The sequence below is a fragment of the Capra hircus genome, chromosome 22, assembly GCF_001704415.2.
Source record: "Capra hircus breed San Clemente chromosome 22, ASM170441v1, whole genome shotgun sequence".
Lineage (NCBI taxonomy): Eukaryota > Metazoa > Chordata > Mammalia > Artiodactyla > Bovidae > Capra > Capra hircus.
The window spans coordinates 21,746,395-21,773,039 of NC_030829.1; the positions used below are offsets into that span (position 1 = coordinate 21,746,395).

At 41.3% G+C, this 26,645-nt stretch overlaps 1 protein-coding gene across 2 annotated transcripts in view; it reads left to right on the forward strand.

Annotated features, from left to right (window-relative positions):
- Window positions 1,834-26,645, forward strand: part of SUMF1 (sulfatase modifying factor 1) — a 100,970-nt gene continuing 76,158 nt past the window's right edge. For both annotated transcript variants that reach the window (XM_005695707.2, XM_005695710.2), the window contains exons 1-3: window positions 1,834-2,122; window positions 14,640-14,813; window positions 18,589-18,663. In XM_005695707.2, coding sequence (XP_005695764.1) covers window positions 1,853-2,122; window positions 14,640-14,813; window positions 18,589-18,663 — 519 coding nt within the window. In that variant the 5' untranslated portion in view covers window positions 1,834-1,852. The remainder of the gene's footprint in view (window positions 2,123-14,639; window positions 14,814-18,588; window positions 18,664-26,645) is intronic.

Genomic DNA, 26,645 nt, shown 5'->3' on the forward strand with positions numbered 1-26,645 from the left:
GTAACTACTGAGCCCATGCGACTAGAGTCCGTGCTCCTCAACAAGACAAGCTACCAAAATGAGAAGCCTGCACACTGCAACTGGAGAGTAAACCTTACTCTCCACAAGTATAGAAAGCCAACATGTAGCAACGAGAATACAGCACAACCAAAATAATTATAGTAATTAAAAAAATCCACAAATACCATTATCACTCTTAAAGAACTAAAAACAAAATTGACAGTATTTCTTAATTTTACAAGATATCATAATTTGATTTAATGGCTATATTTCCCTGATTATCCTAAAAAATTTGAGATCAATAGGTTTGAATTCATATTTAGACAAGATTCATATATATTGCAATTAGTTGAGATTTCATTTTTAACCTGTAGGTCCCCTCTTTTAGGTTTTCGTTTTGCCTTTTTTTTCCCCCCTGAAGAAATTGGGTCCTATAAAACAGTGATTCTCAAACTTTAGTGTGCACCAGTGTGCTTTAAAATCATCTGGAGAACTTGTTAAAAGCACAGATTACTGCGTCTGGTCTCCAGACATCCTGATTGAGTACTGAATCTCTAACAAGTTCCTAGGTGATGCTGATGCTGCTGGTCTGGGACAACACTTTGAGAGCCACAGCCTGGATTTCTCTAACTGTATCCCTGGAGAAGGAAATGGCAACCCACGCCAGTATTCTTGCTTGGGAAATCCCATGGACAGAAAAGCCTGGCAGGGGCTACAGTCCTTGGGGTGGCAAAAGTGTCGGACCCCACGCAGTGACTAAACAAGGGCAACAACAACAACAATCCCTTGGACAGGGTTCCTTCAACACCTTCATCTTCCATTTTCCTGTTAAGTGAAGCTTATTGAGATGCCTACATAACAGCATAATGGTTTAAAAATGAGGGTTTGGGACTTCCCTGGTTGTCCAGGGGTTAAGAATCCACGTTCCCATGCAGGTAACACTGGTTCCATCCCTGGTCGGGTAACTAAGACACTCCACGGCAAAGAGCAACAAAGCCCAGCGCCACAGCTACTGAGTCTGCGCGTTTTAGAGCCCGTCCTCCAAGAGAGAAGTCAGCGCTTGGTTGAGAAGCTCTTGCGCCGCAAGTGAAGCCGCTGCCTGAGGTAACTAGAGAAACCTAAGTGCCCAAGAGCCACAACAAAGTGCCAGCACAGCCAAAATTATGTAAACAAACAAACAAAACCCCTCAAGGTTTTAAGATATGTGTTAGAGACCTAGTGTGGCTGGGTTTAAATCTCTTCAAACATTTATCTGCCTTGTAACCGTGGGCAGATCACTTAATTGTTCTGTGAACTCAATATTCAGGGTCCCCCTGAGGAGTAAATGAAATTTCAAAAAGTAAAATGTTCACCTAGCCTATTGCCTGGCACGTAGTAGTGAAAGTCACTTAGTCGTGTCCGACTCTTGCGACCCCATGGACTGTAGCCTGCCAGGTTCCTCTGTCCATGGGATTCTCCAGGCAAGAATACTGGAGTGGGTTGTCATTTCCTTCTCCAGGGGAGCTTCCTGACCCAGGAATTGAACACATGTCTCCTGCACTGCAGGCAGATACTTTACCGACTGAGCTAGGAGGGAAGCCTGGCACATAACAAATGCTCAATAAACTTGACTATAATTTTTTCAACCAAAAAATAATAACGGGGCATACAGGCTGCAGAAGCTCATGACTTCTGGGCTTTTGTTGTTTTTACGTAAGCAGAGCCAAGGAGGAAGGCTCTAAAGGAGATCTACCTGGAGAGAAGTGGAGAGAGGACAACTCTCAAGGCCACTTCTCAAGTCAGCCTGGTGCTTGGCCCCTTTAAGGTGGGCGGGGACACGTGACCTACAGGGTCACATGGCTCGCGGGACAACATGGCTGCGCCCGCGCTAGGGCCAGCTCGAGGATGCGGCGCCGGGCTCACTCTCGTCCTCTTGTTGTCGCTGTTCTTGCTGCTAGGCTGGGCGGCGGGGGGCGAAGAGGCTGGGCCTGAGGCAGGCGCGCCGTCCCTCGCGGGCTCCTGCGGTTGTGGCAATCCCCAGCGCCCCGGGGCCCAGGGAAGCTCGGCAGCCGCGCACCGATACTCGCGGGAGGCGAACGCCCCGGGCTCGGTCCCCGGAGGGCGGCCATCCCCGCCCACCAAGGTGCTCTCTCGATTCCCTGATGATGGGTGGGGGTCGCCAGGTTCCTCCACAGGGCTGGGATGGGTAAACCAAGTGGTTGGAGGAGGGCAAGTAAAGATTATAATCACGTCGCCAAGTCGCGCACTGGCCGATCTAGTTTGATGAGAAGTTCCTCCGCCCTCCAAAACAGCTGGGTCCTGGGGCTCTGCCTAATTCTGAGCATTAGGAGTTTGGTTTGAGAACAGTTGTCTCTCATTTTCTTGTCTTTTCTTTCCTACTTCCTTTTCTTTCAACCCTATCTTCTTGATGAGGTTCTCCGATTTTAAGTTATACAGATGTAGGTTTAGACTTTCCAGGTGGTGCCAGGGTAAAGAATCCATCTGCCAATCAGGAGATTGGGGTTTGATCCCTGGGTTGGGGAGATCCAGTGTAGTAGGATATGGCAACCCATTCCAGTATTCTTGCCTGGAAAATTCCATGGACAGAGGAGTCCTAGGTTCTTCTCATTAATTGTGAAGGAATCAGGACACTGGGTGTCAGTATCTGTAACATTGTTGTATACATGCCGGTAGTCTCTTACTGTAGATTATGCTTCTTGAGGACTTGTCCTATTTACTCTGCTGTCCTTAGCACTTTAGTACATGTGAAGAACTAAGGAAAACAGTAGTAGTAGTTGCTGTTGAGTTGCTAAGTCGTGTCCAACTCTTGTAACCCTGTGAACTGTAGCTTGCCAGACTTCTCTGTGGGACTTCCCAGGCAAGAATACTAGAGTGGGTTTCCAGTTCCTTCTCCAGGGGATCTTCCCAACTCGGATGGGAACCGGGTCTCCTTCATTGGCAGGCAGACTCTACCACTGAGCCTCCTGGGAAGCCTCCTGCAGACCTTACCTAATCTCTTTCCTTTCTGCGCCTTCAGTATTTCCATATGCTGACACAGTAGTATCTGTTTACTCTGATATAACGATTACTAAAGATAATTGTCTGCTGGTATCTCTCCCCAACAAGGTTGTGTGAGTGATGGGGGTCAGCACCATAATCTCGTGACTGTATAGAGTGTTAGGAGGTTGGTAGCTGGACTTCTTTTTGTTTCTCCGTCCTGTATTGTAATTCTTGGCATTTAAATTTTTGTTGTTCCTCAAAGGATGCCCTGAATTATTAGCATTTATCTTTTGTGTGGTAAGGAGCTTTGGTTACAGTTGCAGTGTGTGTTGGCCATATTCCTCTAACTTGAGTGGTAATTGATAGTCTGTCTCTCCTTCTGTGAGAAAGCCATCTGTTGCTCTGTTTGTAACAGGGTTGCAGTCTTATCTGCATGTACACTGATCTGTGTCAAACTTTTACCAAGGACCTTCTGGCCAGTACTGAACATTCCTCATTTGCAAAGGTCCAATGTCTGATTGATCCCAGAATCGGCTATAGGTATCTTTTGAATCACATTTTTAAGATACGCTTTTTTTTCAGCCCTTTAGAGTGGTTTCATGTCCAGATTGATTATTGTATGGGTCATCTTTGGCCATATCTTGCATTCACTTTAAACATTAGTTAAAGTAATTATATTTTGTTTACATGCATTTATTTTATGTTCATTTTCACTTCCGTTCAGTTTCTATACTGTTTGGCAGCATCTCTGCTGCTGCTGCTGCTAAGTCGCTTCAGTTGTGTCCGACTCTGTGCAACCCCATAGATGGCAGCCCATCAGGCTCCCTGTCCCTGGGATTCTCCAGGGCAAGAATACTGGAGTGGGTAGCCATTTCCTTCTCCAATGCATGAAAATGAAAAGTGAAAGTGAAGTCGCTCAGTCGTGCCCGACTCTTAGCTACCGCATGGATTGCAGCCTACCAGGCTCCTCCATCCATGGGATTTTCCGGGCAAGAGTACTGGAGTGGAGTGCCATTGGCAGCGTCTCAAGTTGTTAGTAAATTAACAATGGTTGAGAACACAGCTCACAAGCCTTGAAGGACTCCTAAACGTAATTCTTGAACATGAAATGGACTTCTTATCAAGACAAAGGACTTCTTAGGAGGCTATTCATTGTCTATTTTCCTTGGTTTCCAGTGTTTTAGTTTATGTGCAAATGACTTTAGTCTCATTCTGACACCAATTTATTCTGGATTTTGGAAGTCCAATATTATGGGAAAGATACATGGTCATAGTGATAACTTTTTTCTCTTATTTTTCTTTCTTCTTTTAGAAAAAGGATTTTTCTTTTTGAGTAGTTTTAGGTTCAGAACAAAATTGAGAGGAAGGTAAAGAGTCAGTCAGTTCAGTCGCTCAGTCATGTCCGACTCTTTGAGACCTCATGAATTGCAGCATGCCAGGCCTCCCTGTCCATCACCAACTCCCGGAGTTCATTCAAACTCACGTCCATCGAGTCGATGATGCCATCCAGCCATCTTATCCTGTCATCCCCTTCTCTTGCCCCCAATCCCTCCCAGCATCAGAGTCTTTTCCAATGAGTCAACTCATCGCATGAGGTGGCCAAAGTACTGGAGTTTCAGCTTTAGCATCATTCCTTCCAAAGAAATCCCAGGACTGATCTCCTTTAGAATGGACTGGTTGGATCTCCTTGCAGTCCAAGGGTCTTCTCCAACACCACAGTTCAAAAGCATCAAGTCTTCAGCGTTCAGCCTTCTTCACAGTCCAACTCTCACATCTATACATGACCACTGGAAAAACCATAGCTTTGACTAGATGGACCTTTGTTGGCAAAGTAATGTCTCTGCTTTTTATTATGCTATCTAGGTTGCTCATAACTTTCCTTCCAAGGAGTAAGTGTCTTTTAATTTCATGGCTGCAGTCACCATCTGCAAGTCTGTTTCCACTGTTTCTCCATCTGTTCCCCATGAAGTGATGGGACCAGATGCCATGATCTTCATTTTCTGAATGTTGAGCTTTAAGCCAACTTTTTCACTCTCCTCTTTCACTTTCATCTTGAGGCTCTAGTTCTTCTTCACTTTCTGCCATAAGCGTGGTGTCATCTGCATATCTGAGGTTATTGATGTTTCTCCTGGCAATCTTGATTCCAGCTTGTGCTTCCTCCAGCCCAGCATTCCTCATGATGTACTCTGCATAGAAGTTAAATAACCAGGGTGACAATATACAGCCTTGATGTACTCCTTTTCCTATTTGGAACCAGTCTGTTGTTCCATGTCCAGTTCTAACTGTTGCTTCCTGACCCGCATACAGATTTCTCAAGAGGCAGGTTAGGTGGTCTGGTATTCCCATCTCTCTCAGAATTTTCCACAGTTTATCGTGATCCACACAGTCAAAGGCTTTGGCATAGTCAATAAAGCAGAAATAGATGTTTTCCTGGAACTCTCTTGCTTTTTTCATGATCCAGCGGATGTTGGCAATTTGATCTCTGGTTCCTCTGCCTTTTCTAAAGCCAGCTTGAACATCAGGGAGTTCACGGTTCAAGTATTGCTGAAGCCTGGCTTGGAGAATTTTGAGCATTACTTTGGTAGTGTGTGAGATGAGTGCAGTTGTGAGGTAGTTTCAGCATTCTTTGGCATTGCCTTTCTTTGGGATTGGAATGAAAACTGACCTTTTCCAGTCCTGTGGCCACTGCTGAGTTTTCCAAATTTGCTGGCATATTGAGTGCAGTACTTTCACAGCATCATCTTTCAGGATTTGAAATAGCTTAACTGGAATGCCATCACCTCCACCAGCTTTGTTCATAGTGATGCTTTCTAAGGCCCACTTGACTTCACATTCCAGGATGTCTGGCTCTAGGTGAGTGATCACACCATCGTGATAAACTTGGTCATGAAGATCTTTTTGTACAGTTTTTCCATGTATTCTTGCCACCTCTTAATATCTTCTGCTTCTGTTAGGTCCATACCATTTCTGTCCTTTAGCGAGCCCATCTTTGCATGAAATGTTCCCCTGGTATCTCCAATTTTCTTGAAGAGATCTCTAGTCTTTCTCATTCTGTTCTTTTCCTCTATTTCTTTGCACTGATCGCTGAAGAAGGCTTTCTTATCTTTTCTTGCTATTCTTTGAAATTCTGCATTCAGATGCTTATATCTTTCCTTTTCTCCTTTGCTTTTCACTTCTCTTCTTTACACAGCTATTTGTAAGGCCTCCCCAGACAGCCACTTTGCTTTTTTGCCTTTCTTTTCCATGGGGATGGTCTTGATCCCTGTCTCCTGTACAATGTCATGAACCTCATTCCATAGTTCATCAGGCACTCTATCTATCAGATCTAGGCCCTTAAATCTATTTATCACTTCCACTGTATAATCATAAGGGATTTGATTTAGGTCATACCTGAATGGTCTAGCGGTTTTCCCTACTTTCTTCAATTTAAGTCTGAATTTGGCAATAAGGAGTTCATGATCTGAGCCACAGTCAGCTCCTGGTCTTGTTTTTGTGGACTGTATAGAGCTTCTCCATCTTTGGCTGCAAAGAATATAATCAATCTGATTTTGGTGTTGACCATCTGGTGATGTCCATGTGTAGAGTCTTCTCTTGTGTTGTTGGAAGAGGGTGTTTGCTATGACCAGTGCATTTTCTTGGCAAAACTCTATTAGTCTTTGCCCTGCTTCATTCCTCATTCCAAGGCCAAATTTGCCTGTTACTCCAGGTGTTTCTTGACTTCCTACTTTTGCATTCCAGTCCCCTATAATGAAGAGGACATCTTTTTTGGGTGTTAGTTCTAAAAGGTCTTGTAGGACTTATTAGAACCGTTCAACTTCAGCTTCTTCAGCATTACTGATTGGGGCATAGACTTGTATTACTGTGATACTAAATAAGTCAGGAGGTGCTCAAACAAAAAGATGCAGTAAGCTAGGCTTTGGAGGAAACATTTTCAGCAGTTGGGGATGGCGAGGCAGCTTGAAGGACCTTGCAAGAAGGAGAATAGCATGGGTATAAACAAACCATTGTACAAATGCATTGGTGTATTCTAGGAAATGTAAGTAATTTAAGATTTCTGGGCGTGACATTTTCACCCTATTTCATGTAACACCTTTCAGGTATGAGGTGTTTTTTTTTAAATATATTTTAATTTAATGAGCACTTGGCAAGATGAGGTACACAAAGAAGTAAATAGCCCTGGGCGTTACTCTCAAAGAATTTAGTTTCACTAGAAAGTTAACGCAGTAAGAATTGTCTGGGAAACAATAAAGATACTTTCAAATTTTATGTAAGTTCCCTCCAGTTAACAAAATATATAGTGCTCTTTGAGAAAGCTTTTCTAACAGTGTTCTACACTGCTGATTATTTTATAAAAAGGTATCAAAATATTTTAATTTCCATGTGTCATTTACAGTAGTTGTTTGATGTGGCATTGAGGATAATGAGATGATAAAACTGTGTGTGCCATCTCTGTTTGTATAGGTGAAGTCAGTTGATTTCCTGTCTGAGAATGGTTTGCTAGGGTAATGCTGACCCAGGTGTCAAAGTGTGATTGAATGCCCTCTCCTCTCTGACCCCTTTCCTCCAGGAAGAAGTAGTGTTTTTATCCTCCGTGTTCTCAGGTATTTTGTCGTTGTTTGAGGGAAATGTGTATATATATATTTTTAAGTAGTGTTATTTGTGTAATTGATGTCTCATTCTGCATGGGAAGCTATTTTTTAGTCCTGCTTTAATCTCTGTATCCTCTGAGTGCTTTACATATTTAAGCATGGTATAACAATTTCTGGAATGATCTTACCTTTTTGTTGTTACTGGCTTCAATGTTGAGAAACTGCCAAGGGAATAAAGGGTATCAGATCCTTTTAAAAGAAACCTTTGGCAAATAGTCTTTTTGCTGTATCTCATCCACCCAAGGATCCTGTGAGATATTATCCCACAGTTTACAGACATAACAACTGAGGCCGAATATAATCATAAACTCACAGGGCTTGAAGGGACTTCACTGTCATTCCGTCTGCAATTAGTAGCAGTAGAGTGAGAGGATGATGGAGGTAGATAAGTCCTACATAGATAGTTAAGGCAGCACTTTGTGGGCAGAACCAAGGAGCTTGGTTTTCTTGTCCACTCAGCTTCCTCCAGAGCGTTTAGCTTTTTGCTTAGGTACGCAAAAGAATTACATATAAGTTAGTTTTGCTTTTGTGTATAAAACAAAAGCCCAAACTTTGTACTGCAGTTATGGGAACATTGGTTTCCAGGTTACTTTAACTGAAATTTGCTGCTGACATGTTGAGTTTGTTCTTTAACAAATAATCTCAATTATTTGATTTACCTCATTTCAGAAGACCAGACCTAGTGAATGGATTGATGAAAATGCATCTATTTCAGAGCTGACTTTAAAAGTTTAGGTTTTTTACTTTATAAGCTGTGAATATCAGTATGCCAGCAGCATACGAGGTAACTGTTATAATATTTAAATATATCTCACTTTCTCTGTTAAAAAAAGAAAAAAAGACAACCCACAGAGGCAAGTGAAAGAAAAGATTCTTAAAGCTAGCTTCTTGTTATTGTTGTTCAGTCGCTAAGTTGTGTCCAATTCTGTGACCCCATGAACTGCAGCATGCCAGGCTTCCCTGTCCTTCACTATCTCCCAGAGTTTGCTTAAACTCATGTCCATTGAATCGGTGATGCCATCCAACCATCTCATCCTCTGCTACTCCCTTCTGCCCTCAGTCTTTCCCAGCATCAGTGTCATTTCCAGTGAGTCTGCTCTTTGCTTCAGGTGACCAAAATATTGGGAGCTTCATCTTTAGCATCAGTCCTTCCAATGAATATTCAGGATTGATTCCCATTAGACTTGACTGGTTTGATCTCCTTGCTGTCCAGGGGACTCTCAAGAGTCATAAAAAAACTGGGGGACGGGCTCTCACAACTGGGAAGTTCAAGTACAGCTGTGGCCCTGGACACGGCTGGATCCAGAACCTCAGGCAGCATCTCCAGGTCTCTCCTTCTGGCTCTCTCTTGACAGCTCTTCTTTCTTCTGTGTAGGCTTCACGTTCGGGTAGTTTCATGTTCGGGTAGTATCCCTTAGTTCAGTTTAGTTCAGTTGCTCAGTCCTGTCCAACTCTTTGTGACCCCATGGACTGCAGCACGCCAGGCCTCCCTCTCCATCACCAACTCCCGGGGTTTACTCAAACTCATATCCATTGAGTTGGTGATGCCATCCAACTGTCTCATCCTCTGTTGTCCCCTTCTCCTCCTGCCTTCAATCTTTCCCACCATCAGGGTCGTTTCAAATGAGTCATTTCTTCGCATCTGGTGGCCAAAGTATTGGAGTTTCAGCTTCAGCATCCTTTCTACTGATAAAAAAACTGGAAGAAAGGTTTTTTTCCCTCGTAGCACCAGCAGAAGTTCTGAGATTAACTGTGATTAGGTCGTGTGTCTGTCTCTAATTGTATCCCTATGGTCAAAAGAATGTGGTGATGAAAATCATCAGACCTGAATCATGGGAGGTAGAGCAGTTATCCAGCTCCCCCTACCACCACACCCGGCGTCATACTCTCAGCTGAAGAAGTGGTTTTCAGAGAGATGTCATTTGCTCTTAGAAGAACAGGAAGGAATGGGTGCCAGGTGAGCAAAAATAATAGATGTTCACTGCAGCTGGGCGGAGTGTGTAGCCCGAATACAGTCCTAATGGTAAGACGGTCACTTTGACTTCACCTGTGCTTTTGGCTTGGTAGTAGCAGAAACTGGTGGCAGCAGGGTTTGAGCTGACTGCCAGGGAAGAATGGACTGTTTGAACCTGGACCTTTATGAAGACGTGGTGAAAGTGGTTCTTTGTATTTGGCTTACGACAGTGAGACCTGATGCTCCGGGTTTCAATGGAACAGCACTTCACATTTGCAGGACTGAGATTTCACTTCATTAGTATAATTTGGGAATTACAATCCAGTCAGAGTTTTGTGGTCTGTTTTTGTCTATCGCCTCCAGAGTGGAAACTTGGCTTCTTCAGTGTGGGTTATCTCTGACAGTCAATGAAAAAGAGGGGGAAAAAAAAAGCAACCAGGCCAGGAGTCCACAGTGGAAGTTGTGATTGTGTTGGCATTGGTGGTACTCACCTGGAGGGAGAGTGGGATGAGAAACTGAGATAATAGTAAAACTTCATACGATACAATGAGGCCCATAGCTTCCTGTGGACCTTGTGTTTGTAGGACACAACTGTTCTTAGAAAAGGACCTCCTTGTCTGCTGCTGGAAAGCTTTTATTTTTTTCCTTCAAGTCCTTTATGAGACATGAAACCTTCTATTAGAACATTTTAATAATCATTTTAAGCTTTTATCTGCAGGCTTCTATTTTTCTACTTCTTTGCAGAGCTGCTTAACATTCTGACTTCTCATCTTAGGACTAAGGGATCTTGTGTCCCAGACGCTTGACAAATGATGAGAATAATGTGTGAACCTAGTTCAGTCTCTGAGCAGAGTCTATTCAGCAGGTTTCACTGTGATGCAGACATGCTATCCATGTCTGGGATGGTGTTATAGAAGAAGGAGAATTTTTTTAAAAATTTAAATTTATTTATTTTAATTGGAGGCTAATTACTTTATAATATTGTATTGGTTCTGCCACACATCAGCATGAATCCACCACGGGGTACACGTGTTCCTCATCCTGAACCCCCCTCCCACCTCCTTCCCCGAGAATTTTTGTAATTAGGAATAATTAAAATGATACATTTTTCATTGTATTTGTGAAATCATCTGTTCAGTCAATGAGGTTTCTTCCTTCCCCTCTTCCTTCCTCCCGTCCATCCTTCCATCCTTCCTTCCTTCCTTGAATTATGCACCATGCTAGGAGCTGGGGATAGAGACATGACAACTTTGGTTCTGGTCCCCAAGGAGCCTGGGATCAAGGGCAGGTGTTGGGATAAAATGGTGTTTAACAAAGGACCCCTAATGAGGGATGTATGCCGAGCCAGCAGAGGGAAATGCAGGCCGGAAAGGCTTTCTGTTGGAGATGATCCTTGAACACGGATGTCATTAACAGAGAGATGAAGTACAGATAGAGTCCAGGGTGAGAGAGATGGGCTCTGATGCTTCGATAGTTTATTTTACTCTGAAAGGTGAAGGAGAACCCTAAAGAATTTAAGTAGGAAAATGGCATAATCAAATTGACACTATACTGTGTTTTTGAATAGAGAGTACATGGTTTTAAAATTAAAAAATAATTGTCTAGACGGGTGTATGGTGAAAAATTTTCCACTTACATAATAACCTTACCCTCTGACAACCATTGCATGAGTTTCTTGAATATCTTCCCAGAGCGGTATTCTGCAAATGTAAGCAAATACAAAAAGAAGATGTGAATCTATATTTTCCCTCTCACCTCCTTTCTCCATAAATGATAACATACCATGCTTTCTTTTAAAAAGAAAATTTGTTTATTTTAATTGGAGGAGAATTACTTTTCAATATTGTGATGGTTTTTGCCATACATCAATATGAATTGGCCATGAATTGGCATTGTCCTCTTCATTCCTTATCCCTTTATCCTGGTGAGATCCCTCCATATCTATATATTAAAACTGTCTTATTTTCTCCCTCAATTTTCCTTCTTTTTCTTTTCTTATGGCTGCTTAATTTTCCATTTTATGGGTGGCCCACAACTTAGTTAATCATTCCAATACTGAAGAATATTTCGTTTCCAACCTTTTTCTGTTCCAAGCAGAGCTTCAGGAAATTGTGTTGGATATAGAAGACATATTTTGGAAGGTTCAGTAGGGGCCTGGATATTTGTTGTATGAATGATTTGAGTGGAGGGTTGATGGCTTAGAGAGGAGCTAGGAGAAATGTGAAAGTATGAAGCTGGAGGCAGAGGAGCCAATTGTGAGGCTACTGCATTTATTGAGAAGCAGAAAAGGGGAAAGATGAGAGGGATATACATTTAGGAGACCCAGTAAAACTGGGTGCTTGCTAAACTGTTGGGATTAGCAGATGGGCGAGGTTGGGATGACTTCTTAATAATAATACATTGGACATTAAAACATTTATTACTTATGTCATGATGAAAGCAGCTCCATTTTCATTGAGAAATACATGCACAAAATTGAAAGCAACCACCAGTGAAGAGAGTGGAAATAGAGAGTAGGAAACCATGATGACTGATCATCACTTTCTGTTACTTCTGAACTCGTTTTTTGAACTTTTTTGCTCTTATTGCTAAGCCACGTTTTCTGTTTTTATTCCTACTAGCTATTACTCTTTAGTTTCTTTTTGCTTTTCCTCAAGTCGAAATTTTGTTTTCTAGATCGGAGATCTGATAAGTCCTAATCTGCTGAGAAGTGAGTGAATTGCTTTTTCACTCAAATGATTAGCATGTAAGACACTGTGTCTGCAGAGTATATTTCTGATAGATGGTATGATTGTGTTGCTGTTTAGAAATTGAGATACAAATGACATGTCATAAAATTCGCCCTTTGAAAGTTTACAATTCAGTGTTTGTTTTAGTATAGACACAAGATTTCAACGAGCATCATCACTAATTCTAGGACATTTCATCACTCTGAAAAGAAACCCCATCCTCATTAGCACTTATTCCCTCTGCCCACCTCCCTGCAGGCTCTGGCAATCACTGATCTACTTCCTGTCTCTTTGGCTTCAGCTCTGGGCATTTTGTATAAATGGAATCATACAATATACAGCCTTTTGTGAGTGGATTCTTTCATTTAGCATCATGTTCTCAAGGTTCACCTGTGTGGTACTTTGTTTCTTTTCATGGCTGATTTCTATTTTGTGGATGTGTGACATGTTATTTGTTCATCAGTGGACAAATGAATATTTGGGTTGTTTCCACTTTTGGGGTACTATGAATAATGCTGCTATGAACATTACTGTACAGGTTTTTTCATGGACATATGGATTCATTTATCTTGGGTATAATCCTAGAAGTGGAACTGCATGATCATGTGTTAACTCTTTATGTAGCTTTTTGAAGAACTGACATTGTTTTCTAAAGCAGCAGTGTTACTTTACATTTCTACCAGCAACGTAAATGTTTGCAATTTTCCTCCATCCTTGTCGACACTTGTTCTTATCTGTGTTTCTGATTACAGCTGTGCTGGTGGGTGTGAAGTGGAATCTCATTGTAGATTTCGTCTGCATTTCCCCAATGATGCTGACCTTGGACCTGTGTTTATTAACTGAAAATTTTAGGTGTGATCCTCAGATCTTATGTTTAGTGCTAGGACAACATGTGAAGAAGGTAGCCTCAATTGCTGCCCTCTTGGTGTTTAGAATTTATATAAAACAGTTGTTGTTCAGTCACTGTCATGTCTGACTCTTTGCGACCCCATGGACTGCAGCATGCCAGGCTTCTCTGTCCATCACCAACTCCCAGATCTTGCTCAAACTCATGTCCGTTGAGTCAGTGATGCCATCCAGCCATCTCATCCTCTGTTTCCCCCTTCTCCTCCTGCCTCCAATCTTTCCCAGCATCAGGTTCTTTTCCAGTGAATCAACTCTTTACATCAGGTGGCCAAAATATTAGAGCTTCAGCTTCAGCGTCAGTTCTTCCAATGAATATTCAGGACTGATATCCTTTAGGATGGACTGGTTTGATCTTCTTACAGTCCAAGGGACTCTCAAGAGTCTTCTCCAGCACCCCAGTTCAAAAACATCATTTCTTTGGTGCTCAGCCTTCTTTACGGTCCAGCTCTCATATCCATACGCAACTACTGGAAAAACCATAGCTTTGACTATATGGATCTTTGTCATCAAAGTGATGTCTCTGCTTGTTAATATGCTGTCTTATAGATAGAAACAAAGTAACTGCAGTTGGAGTTTAGATAAGGTGTTAAAAAAGGACAAGGCATAGTCCTTTAGTAAATGTTTTAGATTTTCCATTTGGGTGATTTAGGTCTTTTCCATTGTCATTGGCAACCTCGATTGACTGAGTAGGTTTTAAAAGAATTATATGTGGCATTTTGATATTTGCTGTTTAAAATAGTTTAAAAGGAATAAGAACATAGTAAAGGAGGAAAATGCGCCGATGTATAAAGTGAAGTGAAGTGAAGTCGCTCAGTCGTGTCCGACTCTTTGCAACCCCATGGACTGCAGCCTTCCAGGCTCCTCTATCCTCGGGATTTTCCAGGCAAGAGTATTGGAGTGGGTTGCCATTTCCTTCAGATGTATAAAGAAGTGGAATATTCTCCCTGCCTCTGACCTCCAGTCATTAGGAGCTTGGTGACTCTTGCTCTAAACCTGCTTCCATGGTGTGTGCAGATATTTTTTTTTTTTAATTTTTAATTATTTATTTGGCTGTGCCACTTCCTAGTTGCAGTATGTGGGATCTAGTTCCCTGACCAGGAATTGAACCTTGCCCCTCCCTCAATTGGGAGCACAGAGTGTTAGCCACTGGACCACCAGGGAAGCCCTTTTTATTTTTCATTTATTTATTTGTGTGTGTGTGCAGATATGTATTATGAAGAGTTTTTTCTAGATATATCACTGTCCTAAAGACTCTTCTCTTCCTTTTGTGACTAGCCGTTCGCTGGAGTGTGGAGTCACCTTACTCATCTCTCAGTGGCTTTTGTGGCGGGGGTTCACTCCGTGTCCGGTGCTCACCGCGTGCTGGCACTTTACACTTGACCCAGGTTCACTCTGGCTCCTGCGTTTCCCCTTTCGCTGCAGATGGTCCCCATCCCTGCCGGCGTGTTTACAATGGGCACAGATGATCCTCAGATAAAGCAGGATGGGGAAGCACCTGCGAGGAGAGTTGCTATTGATGCCTTTTACATGGATGCCTATGAAGTCAGTAATGCTGAATTTGAGAAGTTTGTGAACTCAACTGGCTATCTGACAGAGGTAACGGGATTGGGATGGGGAGGAACGACTTCATCAGTTGACCGCGTTTCACTGTGTTCCCAGTGCTATGCCAAGCACTTATATATGTTTCATCTAACTGTTGTTTTCTTTTTTTTTAATATAAATTTATTTATTTTAATTGGAGGCTAATTACTTCACAGTATTGTATTGGTTTTGCCATACATCAACATGTATCCGCCACAGGTATACACATGTTCCCCATCCTGAACCCCCCTCCCTCCTCCCTCCCCGTACCATCCCTCTGGGTCATCCCAGTGCACCAGCCCCAAGCATCCAGTATCATGCATTGAACCTGGACTGGCGACTCGTTTTGTATATGATATTATACATATTTCAATGCCATTCTCCTAAATCATCCCACCCTCGCCCTCTCCCACAGAGTCCAAAAGACTGTTCTATACATCTGTGTCTCTTTTGCTGTCTCACATACAGGGTTATTGTTACCATCTTTCTAAATTCCATATATATGCGTTAGCATACTGTATTGGTGTTTTTCTTTCTGGCTTACTTCACTCTGTATAATAGGTTCCAGTTTCATCCACCTCATTAGAACTGATTCAAGTGTGTTCTTTTTAATGGCTGAGTAATACTCCATTGTGTATATGTACCACAGCTTTCTTATCCATTCATCTGCTGATGGACACTGCTGGGCATACACACCAAGGAAACCAGATTTGAAAGAGACACGTGTACCCCAATGTTCATCGCAGCACTGTTTATAGTTGTTGTTTTCATAGAAACCCAGCGAGACAGATTACTTTTCAGGTGGTAAACTGGGGATTATCAAAGCATCTTGCGCTGAGTCCCGTAGCTGGTTAGTGGTGAAGCTGTGGTTCAGGCCTTGCCAGTGTGACCCCCAGCACCTGTCTTTTAACCTTGATGCTCTGGTGTATCAGTGCTGCAGTATGCCAAAGAGTGCCACTGTCCGCTCAGGCTTTTTGAGATAACATCATGTAAAGTAAGGCCACTCTTCCCTCTCAAAAACTTATAGTTCGTGTGTTTTGGAAGCATGGCATAATTCATAAGTGATAGATGAAGAAGTGCAGCTTTTCATTTTTGTGGTTTTATTCCAGTGCCTGAAGACACACAAGGTTTCCTTCGGCAATTCCAGTGTTTGCTGTGGTTGCTGAATCACAGAGCAGTGTTCTGAAAGTGGATGTTTGTATTCAGTGGTACTGGGAAGAGGGAGCCTTTCTAGATGGCGGAAGCTTCTGAGTGGCTCAAATATCCTTGTCATATATATATGGGTTTCCCATTTTTCTTACCAAAAGATTCTTCCCTCGCCTTCAGTTTGTGGAGTCCCTGCCTTGTTTTTTGTTTCAGGGTAGAACATCTTTTTTATTAAAAAAAAAAAAATTCAGAGTGAATGCTGAAAGCAAGACAACTTCCAAATTTGGTTTCGCATTTCTTTGACATTTCTGAAAAAATACAGAATGGTTGCCTCTTTGTTTCCATTCCTAGTGAGAAGTTTCTGTTCTTTTTGTTTCATGAGAGTACTCTCAGATCAAGTTCCTCAATAGTCTGCTGAAGTTAGAAGATGGCTTTTAAGGCAGGAAGTTTCCCATGGACTAGGGTTTTCCATCGAGATTAGACAGAATGAGTAGAATTTAGGGCGTCTGGGAGCATGGATGATGGGATACTACATCTGGATTTCTGTTACCCTCTAACTGAAATTGAGCATGTCCTTTAATTAGGAAGTAGACAGTGTGGTACAGAAATGGCAGCAATGCCTGTGACTTTGTCCTCAGCAGAAATCACAGACACTTTGTGCCACATTATTCTTTTCACAGAGATCTTAACCTTAAAATTACTTGTATTCATCCCCACCTTAGAAATGATAATTATGAGACCTGCCACTAGATCTTATTTAATATATTAAAAAATAAAAAAGGCAGACATATACATATAGACACACACCTCTATGTGTTACTATAGCACACATTTGTTTTACAAATATTTTGATATAACTCGCTTTCTTTGTAATTGTGTTGATTTTGTTTTATACACTTCACTCGACTGCCAAAAGGGCCTAGGGAACAAAAAGGGTTAAAGCCCCCGCTTTGGATAATTTTTATCGCACTTTACAGTTGTTTTTTTGTTTTTGTCTTTTTCCATTTCTCCAGCTTCATTTTACATCACACTTCCATTGCTCATCACATTCTGATCCTGCTGTTCTCGTTTCTGTTCTTTGCAAACTGGACACTCTTTGCCATCTTTGGGGCGCAGCCCACACTCTCCCCTGCTTAGAATTTCCTGCCTGTCCCCCTTTTGCATGGCCGGCTCCTTCTCATTCTCGAGTCATCTCATCTTAATTATCCTTCTCAGGGAGGCTTCCTCTGCCCACTCTCTCAAAAGGAGACTTTTCTCAATATTCTCCCCTTTACAGTGTCAAATAAAGTTGTACTTATTTTCTTCCATTCTTTTTTCAACTTGACTTTTGTTCTAAGTGCTCCATGTATAAGTGCTCTAAGGTCAGAATCCATGTCTATGTAATACTGACCTTGTATCTCTGTCATGTAGCCCAAAGGCGGGCATCTGGTAGGTCTTTGATCAGTGTTGTTGACTGAGGGACTGGTCTGAGTTTTTAGACATGGTGATGCCACAAGGGAATACAGGAAGAAGAGCTGGGATGCATAAAAGTTGATGAGCTTGAATCAGGAAAAAGAATTTGAGGTGTTCATAAGGCCTGAAATTGAGGGGTGCAGTAGGCAGTTATGCTCATCTAGTGAGGAGAGGATATGTATGCAGGTAGAGATCTGAGCATCATTTGAAGTGCTGGCAATGGTTAAAATGATGAGATCGCCGAGTTTGTCCAGCAGCAGGTCCGTGTCTCTCAAGTGCCTATATTAGAGTCACCAGCTTAGCTGTTCATACGTGCAGGTTCCTTTGCCACACCCCAGACCTCCAGAATCAGAAGCTCTGAGCTTGGGGAGCAGTAATGTGTAGTGGCAACAAGTTTGCCAGCTGATCTCAACTGCACAGAGCCCAAGAGCCGCTGGAATAGAGTAAGAAGAGCAGAGAAGCAGGTAGAACACCAGGGAGCAGCAGTGTTTTAGGGGCTAGAAGGAGAGCCCACGTATTTTAGGAGTTGAGTAGGAAGAATCCAAAAGGAGGATGAAAACCGAAAGAGTAGAACCATGGAAACCAAGAGGCTACTTTGCACATTTGCTGACTGGGGCCACATGCAGCAAGGAAAACCAAGTAGATACAGACTTGCGACAGTAACGTTAAATAAAAATGATTAAAATACAGATTTCCGCCTGGTGTTCAAGTTGGCCACTTGAGATTTATCAGCACAGTGGACACCTTAGTGGAGCTAGAATGTGTCAGAATATCAGCAAACAGTGCCATTTGCTTCTTTTAGCTAGATTCCAGGAGTAGAACAAAGGAAAAGCTTGATATGTGATCTGATATGTAAAGAATCCTGTTATTTTCCAAAGTCATTTGTAATACTTGGGGAGATGTGTTTCCATCAACAGAAACAATCACAGGCTCAAAAGCTAATCTCGTCCAGTCTGCATCCTTATCAGCTACATGAGCCTAAAATGAAAATGGGCTCTGTAAGTGACACTAACCTGTTTTAATAGAAAGCCAGATGCTTTAATGTCATTTCTGAATCCTTTGGGAGGTCATATGACAAAATTAAGTTCATTTGGACAAGAAGAATCACTCAAGTAGTGTACACAGAAAATGGCACTTATGAAATGTGTTACTGCAAACTTTTCTGGATTTTTATTTCCTTTCTTTCCTTCAGGCTGAGAAGTTTGGTGACTCCTTTGTTTTTGAAGGCATGTTGAGTGAGCAGGTGAAGTCTGACATCCAGCAGGCAGTAAGTAATGTTTTAACAGGCTTGTATTTCTTTACTGCTCATTAGAAATGGCTTGGATGAAAAATCCAAACTACAAGTCCTTCCCCTCCCCCCAGGTAACTCACCATTTTCCTGCTATAGATTTTCCCCCAGGACAGGCCTATGGACCAGGACACCATGTCTTGAAGAAAATAACACAAACCTGGGATAGTGTCTAAAGTGTTGAATCTGACTTGAGCTACTGTCTTGTGTACCTAAGTATAAGTGAAGCTTACCTGGGCTTTAAACACTTCTGGGTTTCTTTTACTTACAGTCATTTTTAGAATGGAGGGTTAAATGTGTATTTTTTTTTTTTTTTCCCAATTTACTTCTATTCTTAAAGTCTTGGTCTCATCAGGTGCTGGTATGGAGAGACAGTGTCCTTTTAAAGGATTCGTGAATTCACATGATCAGAGTAGCATTTATGAAAGGGGCCCTTTGCTCTGGATGATCACAGGAAATTGAGGCCAGAACCTGGTTCTTGCCATCTGGGGTGAACCCTCTCTTAGAGGGGACCCAGGGGAGTCGTGGAAGCAGTGGATGAGGCCTCTAGAAGCACCTGTGTGGTGAGGGGAGCTCAGGGTTTCTGTTGCAGACATTTTAGTAGGTTTGTGTATATTTGAAGTGAAAGTGTTAGTCACTCAGTCGTGTCTGACTCTTTGCTACCCCATGAACTGTAGCCCATCAGGCTCCTCTGTCCATGGGATTCTCCAGGCAAGAATACTCGAGGGGGTTGCCATGCCCTCCTCCAGGAGATCTGTCCAAGCCAGGGGTTGAACCCAGGTCTCCTGCTTTGCAGGCGGATTCTTTACCGTCTGTGTATATTTGAGTATATATTTACTCATCTGCCTCATGAGATGGCAGAAAATATACAAGCGAAGGAGGGGAGGGGAGGTAAGCTGGAAAGGGGAGGGTTCGCAAAACAGGGCTGAGGTTGCAGAAGCAGCAGAAGGTGGTGAGAGAGAAAGGAAACGGGGTCAACTGACCCCAGGGAGACTGAATAAGACCCCGACTTGGAAGACAGGACTTCAGCACTAATCTTCCTTTCTTATACAGGTTCCCTTTCAACTCCTGCCTGAATCTCATCTTTATGTGTTGGCGTCACCATTCTCTCTTGTGAGCTAACCATCCTGGCTTGGCTCATGTAGAAAACCTGGGGGAGTGAGGGGGAAAGATGAGGTAAAACCAAACTTGCTCTCAAGCCATTTTATAGGAGAATCAGGTTTCCTTTATGTGTGTATTTCATATTACTCTATGTTTTATTTTATTTTTTTGTCCTGCTGCCTTGCAGTATTTGGGATCTTAGTTCCCTAACCAGGGATCTAACCCATGCCCCCTGCATTGAGAGTGCCGAGTCTTAACCAGGGGACCACCAGGGAAGTCCCAATGTTTTAAAAAACATGGCCAAGTTCCATCTGAATCTCAGTTTTCCTCACAAGTTTACATTGCAAGTCTGTTATGTTATCTGATATACCCTGCCTCTCCCGCCCCCCTCTTTAAAGGGGTTTGAGGTCAGATTGGCTTAGTGTTGATGAGTGAACAGCTCAGGCTCTGAGGTCTTGTTTTGTGATAGGGAGTTCCGATGGGGGAGGGCACTTAGTTTTGTATTTTGCACTTTCAGATACAAGGCGTCTTGTCAGTTGAGAAGCTCTGAGCGCTTTAGGCATAGAGGCTGATCATTACTAGGCTCTGCCGGTGCCCTGTTAAATCCACAGTGAAGGGTGTGTGCTGGTAACCAGGACGAGCAGAAGCAGCTGTTACCCAGCCATAGTGTTGGGCACTCACTTAAATGCTCTTAATGGAAAAGCAAACCTTTTAAGCATGATTAGAAAGGGCTGGAATGAGTGAAATGAACCTGTCAGTGATTTGAGGGAGCTAAGTTTTTGTTTTTTCAGTCTCCTCTTAGGTCTTGGCATACCCTCATGCACTAGACCTATTTTTAACCTGGTGTTTCCAAGAGTGTAGGAGAGAAGATGGGCCACTAGGTGACTACGTGAAGCAGATGAATCGAGGTGGCACATGGCCAAACATAAGATCATGTAGTCTCAGGCTCAGGGCTCTTGTAAGGCCTGATTGAGAAGAAAGTCTCAACTGAGTATTTTCTTGTTATGAAAACTCAATGAAAGTGAAAGTTGCTCAGTCGTGTCCAACTCTTTTACACCCCATGGACAATACAGTCCATGGAATTATTTAGGCCAGAATTCTGGAGTGTATTCTTCGTTCCCTTCTTCAGGGGATCTTTCCAACCCAGGAATCAAACTCAGGTCTCCCACATTGCAGGCAGATTCCTTACCAGCTGAGCCACCAGGGAAGCCCCTAAAACCCAGTAGCACTTGTTAATCTCCTTTTTAACCTAAAAAATAGGCCTCAGAACCTTCCCCAGGTTTCACTGGCTGGCTGGAATTTATTAATGTGGTTTACTCTTATGTATATTTTAAATGTAATTATTTTATAAGATTATTTACTTTCATGCAGTTGTTTTAGATATTTATGATCATGTGATTATTTTATGTTTCATATAATTCTTTAAAATAATGTAATGACATTAATTATTTTAAATGTCATAAATGCTCTCTTATGATAGGAAACACTAGGGCTATAACTTTTCATTTTCAGAAAAAGCCTTTTCATTGTAAAAGAAAAATCCAATATGGATCACACAGATCAAGCGTGTCATTTTATTATGTCACTCTAAAACGAACATCACTGTAACCTTGTCTTAAGTCAGGAAATTAGAATTTCGGCACCTGCCCTAGCAACCCCAACCATGTGCCACATCCTGAACACCACCTGCTCTGTGCCTGAAGTAGCCACTATCTTGCTTTTTTTTTAAATAGTTTTTTTTTTGTTGTTGTTTGGCCGCACCATGCAGCAGGTGGGATCTTAGTTCCATGACTAGGGATCGAACATGTGCCCCCTGCATTGGAAGCATGGAGTATTGACCACTGCACCACCAAGGAAGTCCCTATCTTGCTTTTTAAGATACTTCTTGATACTTTAAGATACTTTTTAGATACTTCTCTGCATTTCTTTAGAGTATTATCAGCAGGCATGTATCCTCAAGACTGCCAATATTTAGTCCTGCCCATTTAAAGCAAATTTGTGTCTTTTAAGATTTTTTTTTGACTTAGTTAAGACTGTTATAATCTATGGATTTCTCTTCCATTATCCTGCTCCTCCCCAGCCCCTGGCCCTGTCTGCTGCTCCCTCCCCACCCCACCCCCCAACAATTTATCTGTGAAAGAATCCAGGGTTTTTTCCTGGATTGCCCTCTCATGTTGCACCTAAGCTCGTCTCTCTGTCCTGTGCATTCCTTGCCAGTGGTGTCTGGATCCATAGACCTAACCAGGCTCACGTTTGGACCCCATTGCAAGACCTCAGATAGTGACACGTTCTTACACCACAAGGCCCATAATATCTTCCTCTCTCTCTTTTTATAATGTTACCTGCTGTTAATGCTGTTAATGTTAGTGTCTAGATCCATGAGTTCATTGGGGTTAGTTCACTGAAAGATGTTGAGAATATAATCTTTTTTTTAAATTAATTGAGACTTTATAAAGAGGTGGTTCCCTCATCTGCTATTTTCTTAACCATTGATACTGTTCATACAAGATAGAGTAAATGCTTGATTCTTTACTAGGTTTTAAAATAAAGAAGTGATCCCCTAGTACTCTCTAGAAATAACCGATTCGATTTCTTTTCTTTTAATTAAACATTTAAAGAATATTGTAGATTTACATGCGGTTGTAAGAAATACAGATATCCCATACACCCTTCCCCTGGATTCCTCCAGTGCTAGCATCTTACATAACCATAGAACAGTTTCACAAGCAGGAAGTTGACAATTGACACAACCCACTTACCTTCATCTGGTTTTACTAGTTTTATATGTTCTCATTGGTATGTGTGTATTTAGTTCTATCTCATTTTATCACAAATGTAGATTTGTATAATCACAGATTTTTTTTTAATGTCATGAACCTATGGATTTAAACATTCTTAAACATTCTTTGTTTTCTTCTTTAGGAACTCTCAATATATCTGTTTGTAAGATTCATTTTCAGAGTTTATCACTTCTTTTGAATCGTTTCTATCTTTTTTTTTTAATTAATTTTTTTCTTCCTTTACATCTTCTTTGTCTCTTAGGTATTCTTGTGTTCATTTCTGAAGTGGCCTTTTCTTTTGATTTAGTTATTTCTTGATTTTTATCTACTCATCTGAGTTTGCTGATGCTGTTTTATTTTATTCTCTCATGAGTCATTTTCTTAATGCCCTTGACCTCATTTTGACATGGCGTTTTGAGCATCACGTACCCTTTAGAAGGAGGCGTGGTCCAGGGTAGCTTCTGTCGCTTGAAGAACTCTTATCTTCAGTTATGCTCACATGGGCCTCAAAAATATGACCTCCTGTTTCCTCAGAATTTCCTGCATCTCTTCCCTTCCACTCCTTCTCTTCCTTTTCTCTCTTGTCCCTTGTTTCCTAGAGTTTGGTTTTATTCTCTCAGCTTTCTCCTTGGTGAGGGACTCTGTTCTGGAAGGGAACCCTAGCAGATCAGTGTCAAGAATTCTCTGGGCAAGACTGTTCAGTGGCCTTTGTACTGTCTCACCATGGGTCCCTAACACGCACTTACACCACAGTGGGCAGAATCCATTCCCGTTTTCATAATTCTCTGCTTTCCACTGACACTGGCTGCTTTGGGATTTTCCTCGTCACAGCTCTGATGACTTGTTGCTTTCTTCTGTTTTCTCCTGTCCAGCTGTAACAACCGTGCAGGTTGTGTGGCTGTTGGCAGTCTTCCTTTGACTGTTTGTATTCTGGTTTGGTAAAGGTACCTTGTCACATAGATTGGCTGTGCATGTTGTGCTTAGGATTTTGGTGTTTTACCTAGTGGTTATCTAATTGCTGTGCCTGGTTCTGTGCATCGACTTGGAGAGATTCAGGATCTGTGCTGATGCCGCTGTCCTCTTGGGTTTGTTTGTTTTTTAATGTGTAATGTTTAGAGGCAAAGCATCCATCTAGCTCTCAGGATCTTCTTGTAGAGATAAATGGTAAATTTAACGGTGAGAAACAGAGTATATGTGTGTGTAGAAATTTACCTACTTGTGGTTATTACTTGGATGTTTCATTTAAAACAGTGTCTTAAAAACTATAGATATCAAATCCTAGAAGGGATTAAGGCTAGCTTTTGTTGTTGTTTTTGTTTTTTTACTCTAGATAACTTAAAATACCTTAAAAGGATGGTATTTAAAATATATACTTTCTAAAGAGTATGTTTCATTTTTATACTTGGGTCATTAATATAGAGGAATAGCAGTGAGATGGGAAAAAACAATTCCTCTTGGTGGGAACCTGAGAAATAATGATCATCTATTTGTTTGTGGTTTAATACTTTCAAAATTGTTAACAGTTTCAGGAAACAAATTGCTGAGTAAGTGTCCTTGAAAAAGGAGGATGAGAAGCTATTTTGAGACTGTCTTTTCAACTGAAAGCCAGTTTCATTAAGGATTCAGAATTACAAAGACTGCTTTTCCTTTTTCTTCTTTTTTCAAATTAAAAAAAAAGTCTCTTCTGCTGAAAGGAGATCTTTTGGTAAATATTTTTTAAATTAATTGTGTTCAAATATATTTTGCTTCATTACTGAAAGATGGAAATGGCAACCCACTCCAGTATCCTTGCCTGGAAAATCTCATGGACAGAGGAGCCTGGTGGCTGCAGTCCATGAGGTCACAAAGAGTCGGGCACGACTGAGCAACTCACACTTACACTGAAAGTAATTGAACTAAGTAAAAATTTCCAGTTGGCGGTTATTTCCTCCCAGTACACTGTAGGGTTTAATTCACTGTCTTTTCATTTTTGTCATTGCTGTTAAAACATCAGCCATCAGGAAATTCTATGGCTGTTCTTCAGAGGTCATTGAGTTTGGCCCACTTTTAAAACAATCTCCTGTCTTTGCTATTCTACAGTTTCACTGTGATATGTCTAGGTGTTGCTGCTTCTGCTGCTGCTAAGTTGCTTCAGTCGTGTCCGATTCTGTGCGACCCCATAGATGGCAGCCCACTAGGCCCACCCATCTCTGGGATTCTCCAGGCAGGAACACTGGAGTGGGTTGCCACTTCCTTCTCCAATGCATGAAAGTGAAAAGTGAAAGGGAAGTTGCTCAGTTGTGTTCGACTCTTAGTGACCCCACGGACTGCAACCTACTAGGCTCCTCCATCCATGGGATTTGCCAGGCAAGAGTGCTGGAGTGGGTTGCCAATGCCTTCTCCATTGGTTTCTTTCAATTTTTCTACTTCAGTTTCATTGAGTTTCCTGAATCTGAGGACAAGTGTTTTTAAATCATATCTGGATTATTCTTAACCATGATCTTTTTGAATATTGCCTTTTTTTCCATTCTTTCCTCTGGGACTCCAGTTAGATGCTGGTTAGACTTTGTCACTCAGTCTTCCATGTCTCTTAACTTCACTTTTGAGTAAATGTATGTATGTGTGTATATTTATACTATATATACTTAATGTAGTTATTTTAAAATATATGTATATATTTTATGCTGTATACATTAGTATGTGTATTTCATTTTAATTTCTGTTAGCTTTTGGCTATATCTTTGGTGTTATATTTTTAGTCTTCAAATATATTTTGCTTCATTACTGAAAGATAATTTAAGTATCTTTATGGCTGGATGGCATCACTGACTTGATGGATGTGAATCTGAGTGAACTCCGGGAGTTGGTGATGGACAGGGAGGCCTGGCGTGCTGCGATTCATGGGGTCACAAAGAGTTGGACACGACTGAGCGACTGAACTGAACTGAAGTATAAAATTAAAGCTTAATTTTTTAAGTATGAAATTAAAGTTGCTCTAAGAATTAGAATATACACACCTAACTCCTCACAGTTTACTACAGAGTTAACATTTAAGACCTACTATAGAAGCCTTATTACCACGTAGGTTGCTTTACCTGACTCCCTATATTATAGTTATATATAGTAAGTACATCTTCATAAATGGGAAAGAAACCCCAGAATTTTGCTTGTAACACTCATACATATTTTTTTATAATTTAAAGGAGAAAATAATCTATTCTATTTACCCAAACTATTTTGTTGTTCTTCCTTTATTCCGAAAGTTCCGTATTTCCCTTCAGCTGAAAAAACTTCCTTTAGCATTTCTTTTAGAGCAAGTCTTACGGTGATGAATTCTCTTACTTTTTGTTCATCTGCAATGTGTTTATTTTGCCTTTATTCTTGAAGGATGTTTTCACTGGATACAAAGTCCTGGGTTGACACTTCTTTGCTTTCATGACTTTAAAATATTGTCTCACTCTTTTCTGTTCATGCGGTTCTAATAATAGACATTTGAACCACTAATCTCTCATATGTATTGTGGCATTTGTTTTACTGACTTCTTTCAAGGTATTTAAAAAATCTTTTATCTTTAGCAGTTTGATTATAATGCTTTTGGACATTGTTTTCTTAGAGATTATCCTGTTTGGGGTTTGTTGGGATTCTTGTGTCTGTAAATTTATGTCTTTAACCATATTTTGTGGAGTGTCCAGCTGTTATTCCAAATATTTTTTCAACACCAATTTCTCCGCTCATTTTGGGATACTGGCGCTTTAGTGTTAGACTTTTTATTATTGAAGAGGTTCCATAGACTTTGTTCATTAAAAAAATTTTTTTTTCTGTGTTTAGATAGTATAATAGTGATACAATCTAGTATTCTAGTGATATGTCTTCAAGCTTCCTGTTTTCTCTGTCATTTTCATTCTGCTCTTGAGCCTACCCAGTGAATTTCAGATACTGTATTTTGCCCATTCTAAAGTTTCCTTTTAAAAAAATAGGTCCTGTTTCTCTGCTGAGAAGGAATGCCTAGCTTTTTATTCATTTTAAGAGCATTCACCTTTACGTCATAGCTGATAGTTATAATAGCTGTTTTGTTCTTTGTCCAATAATTCCAACATCTGG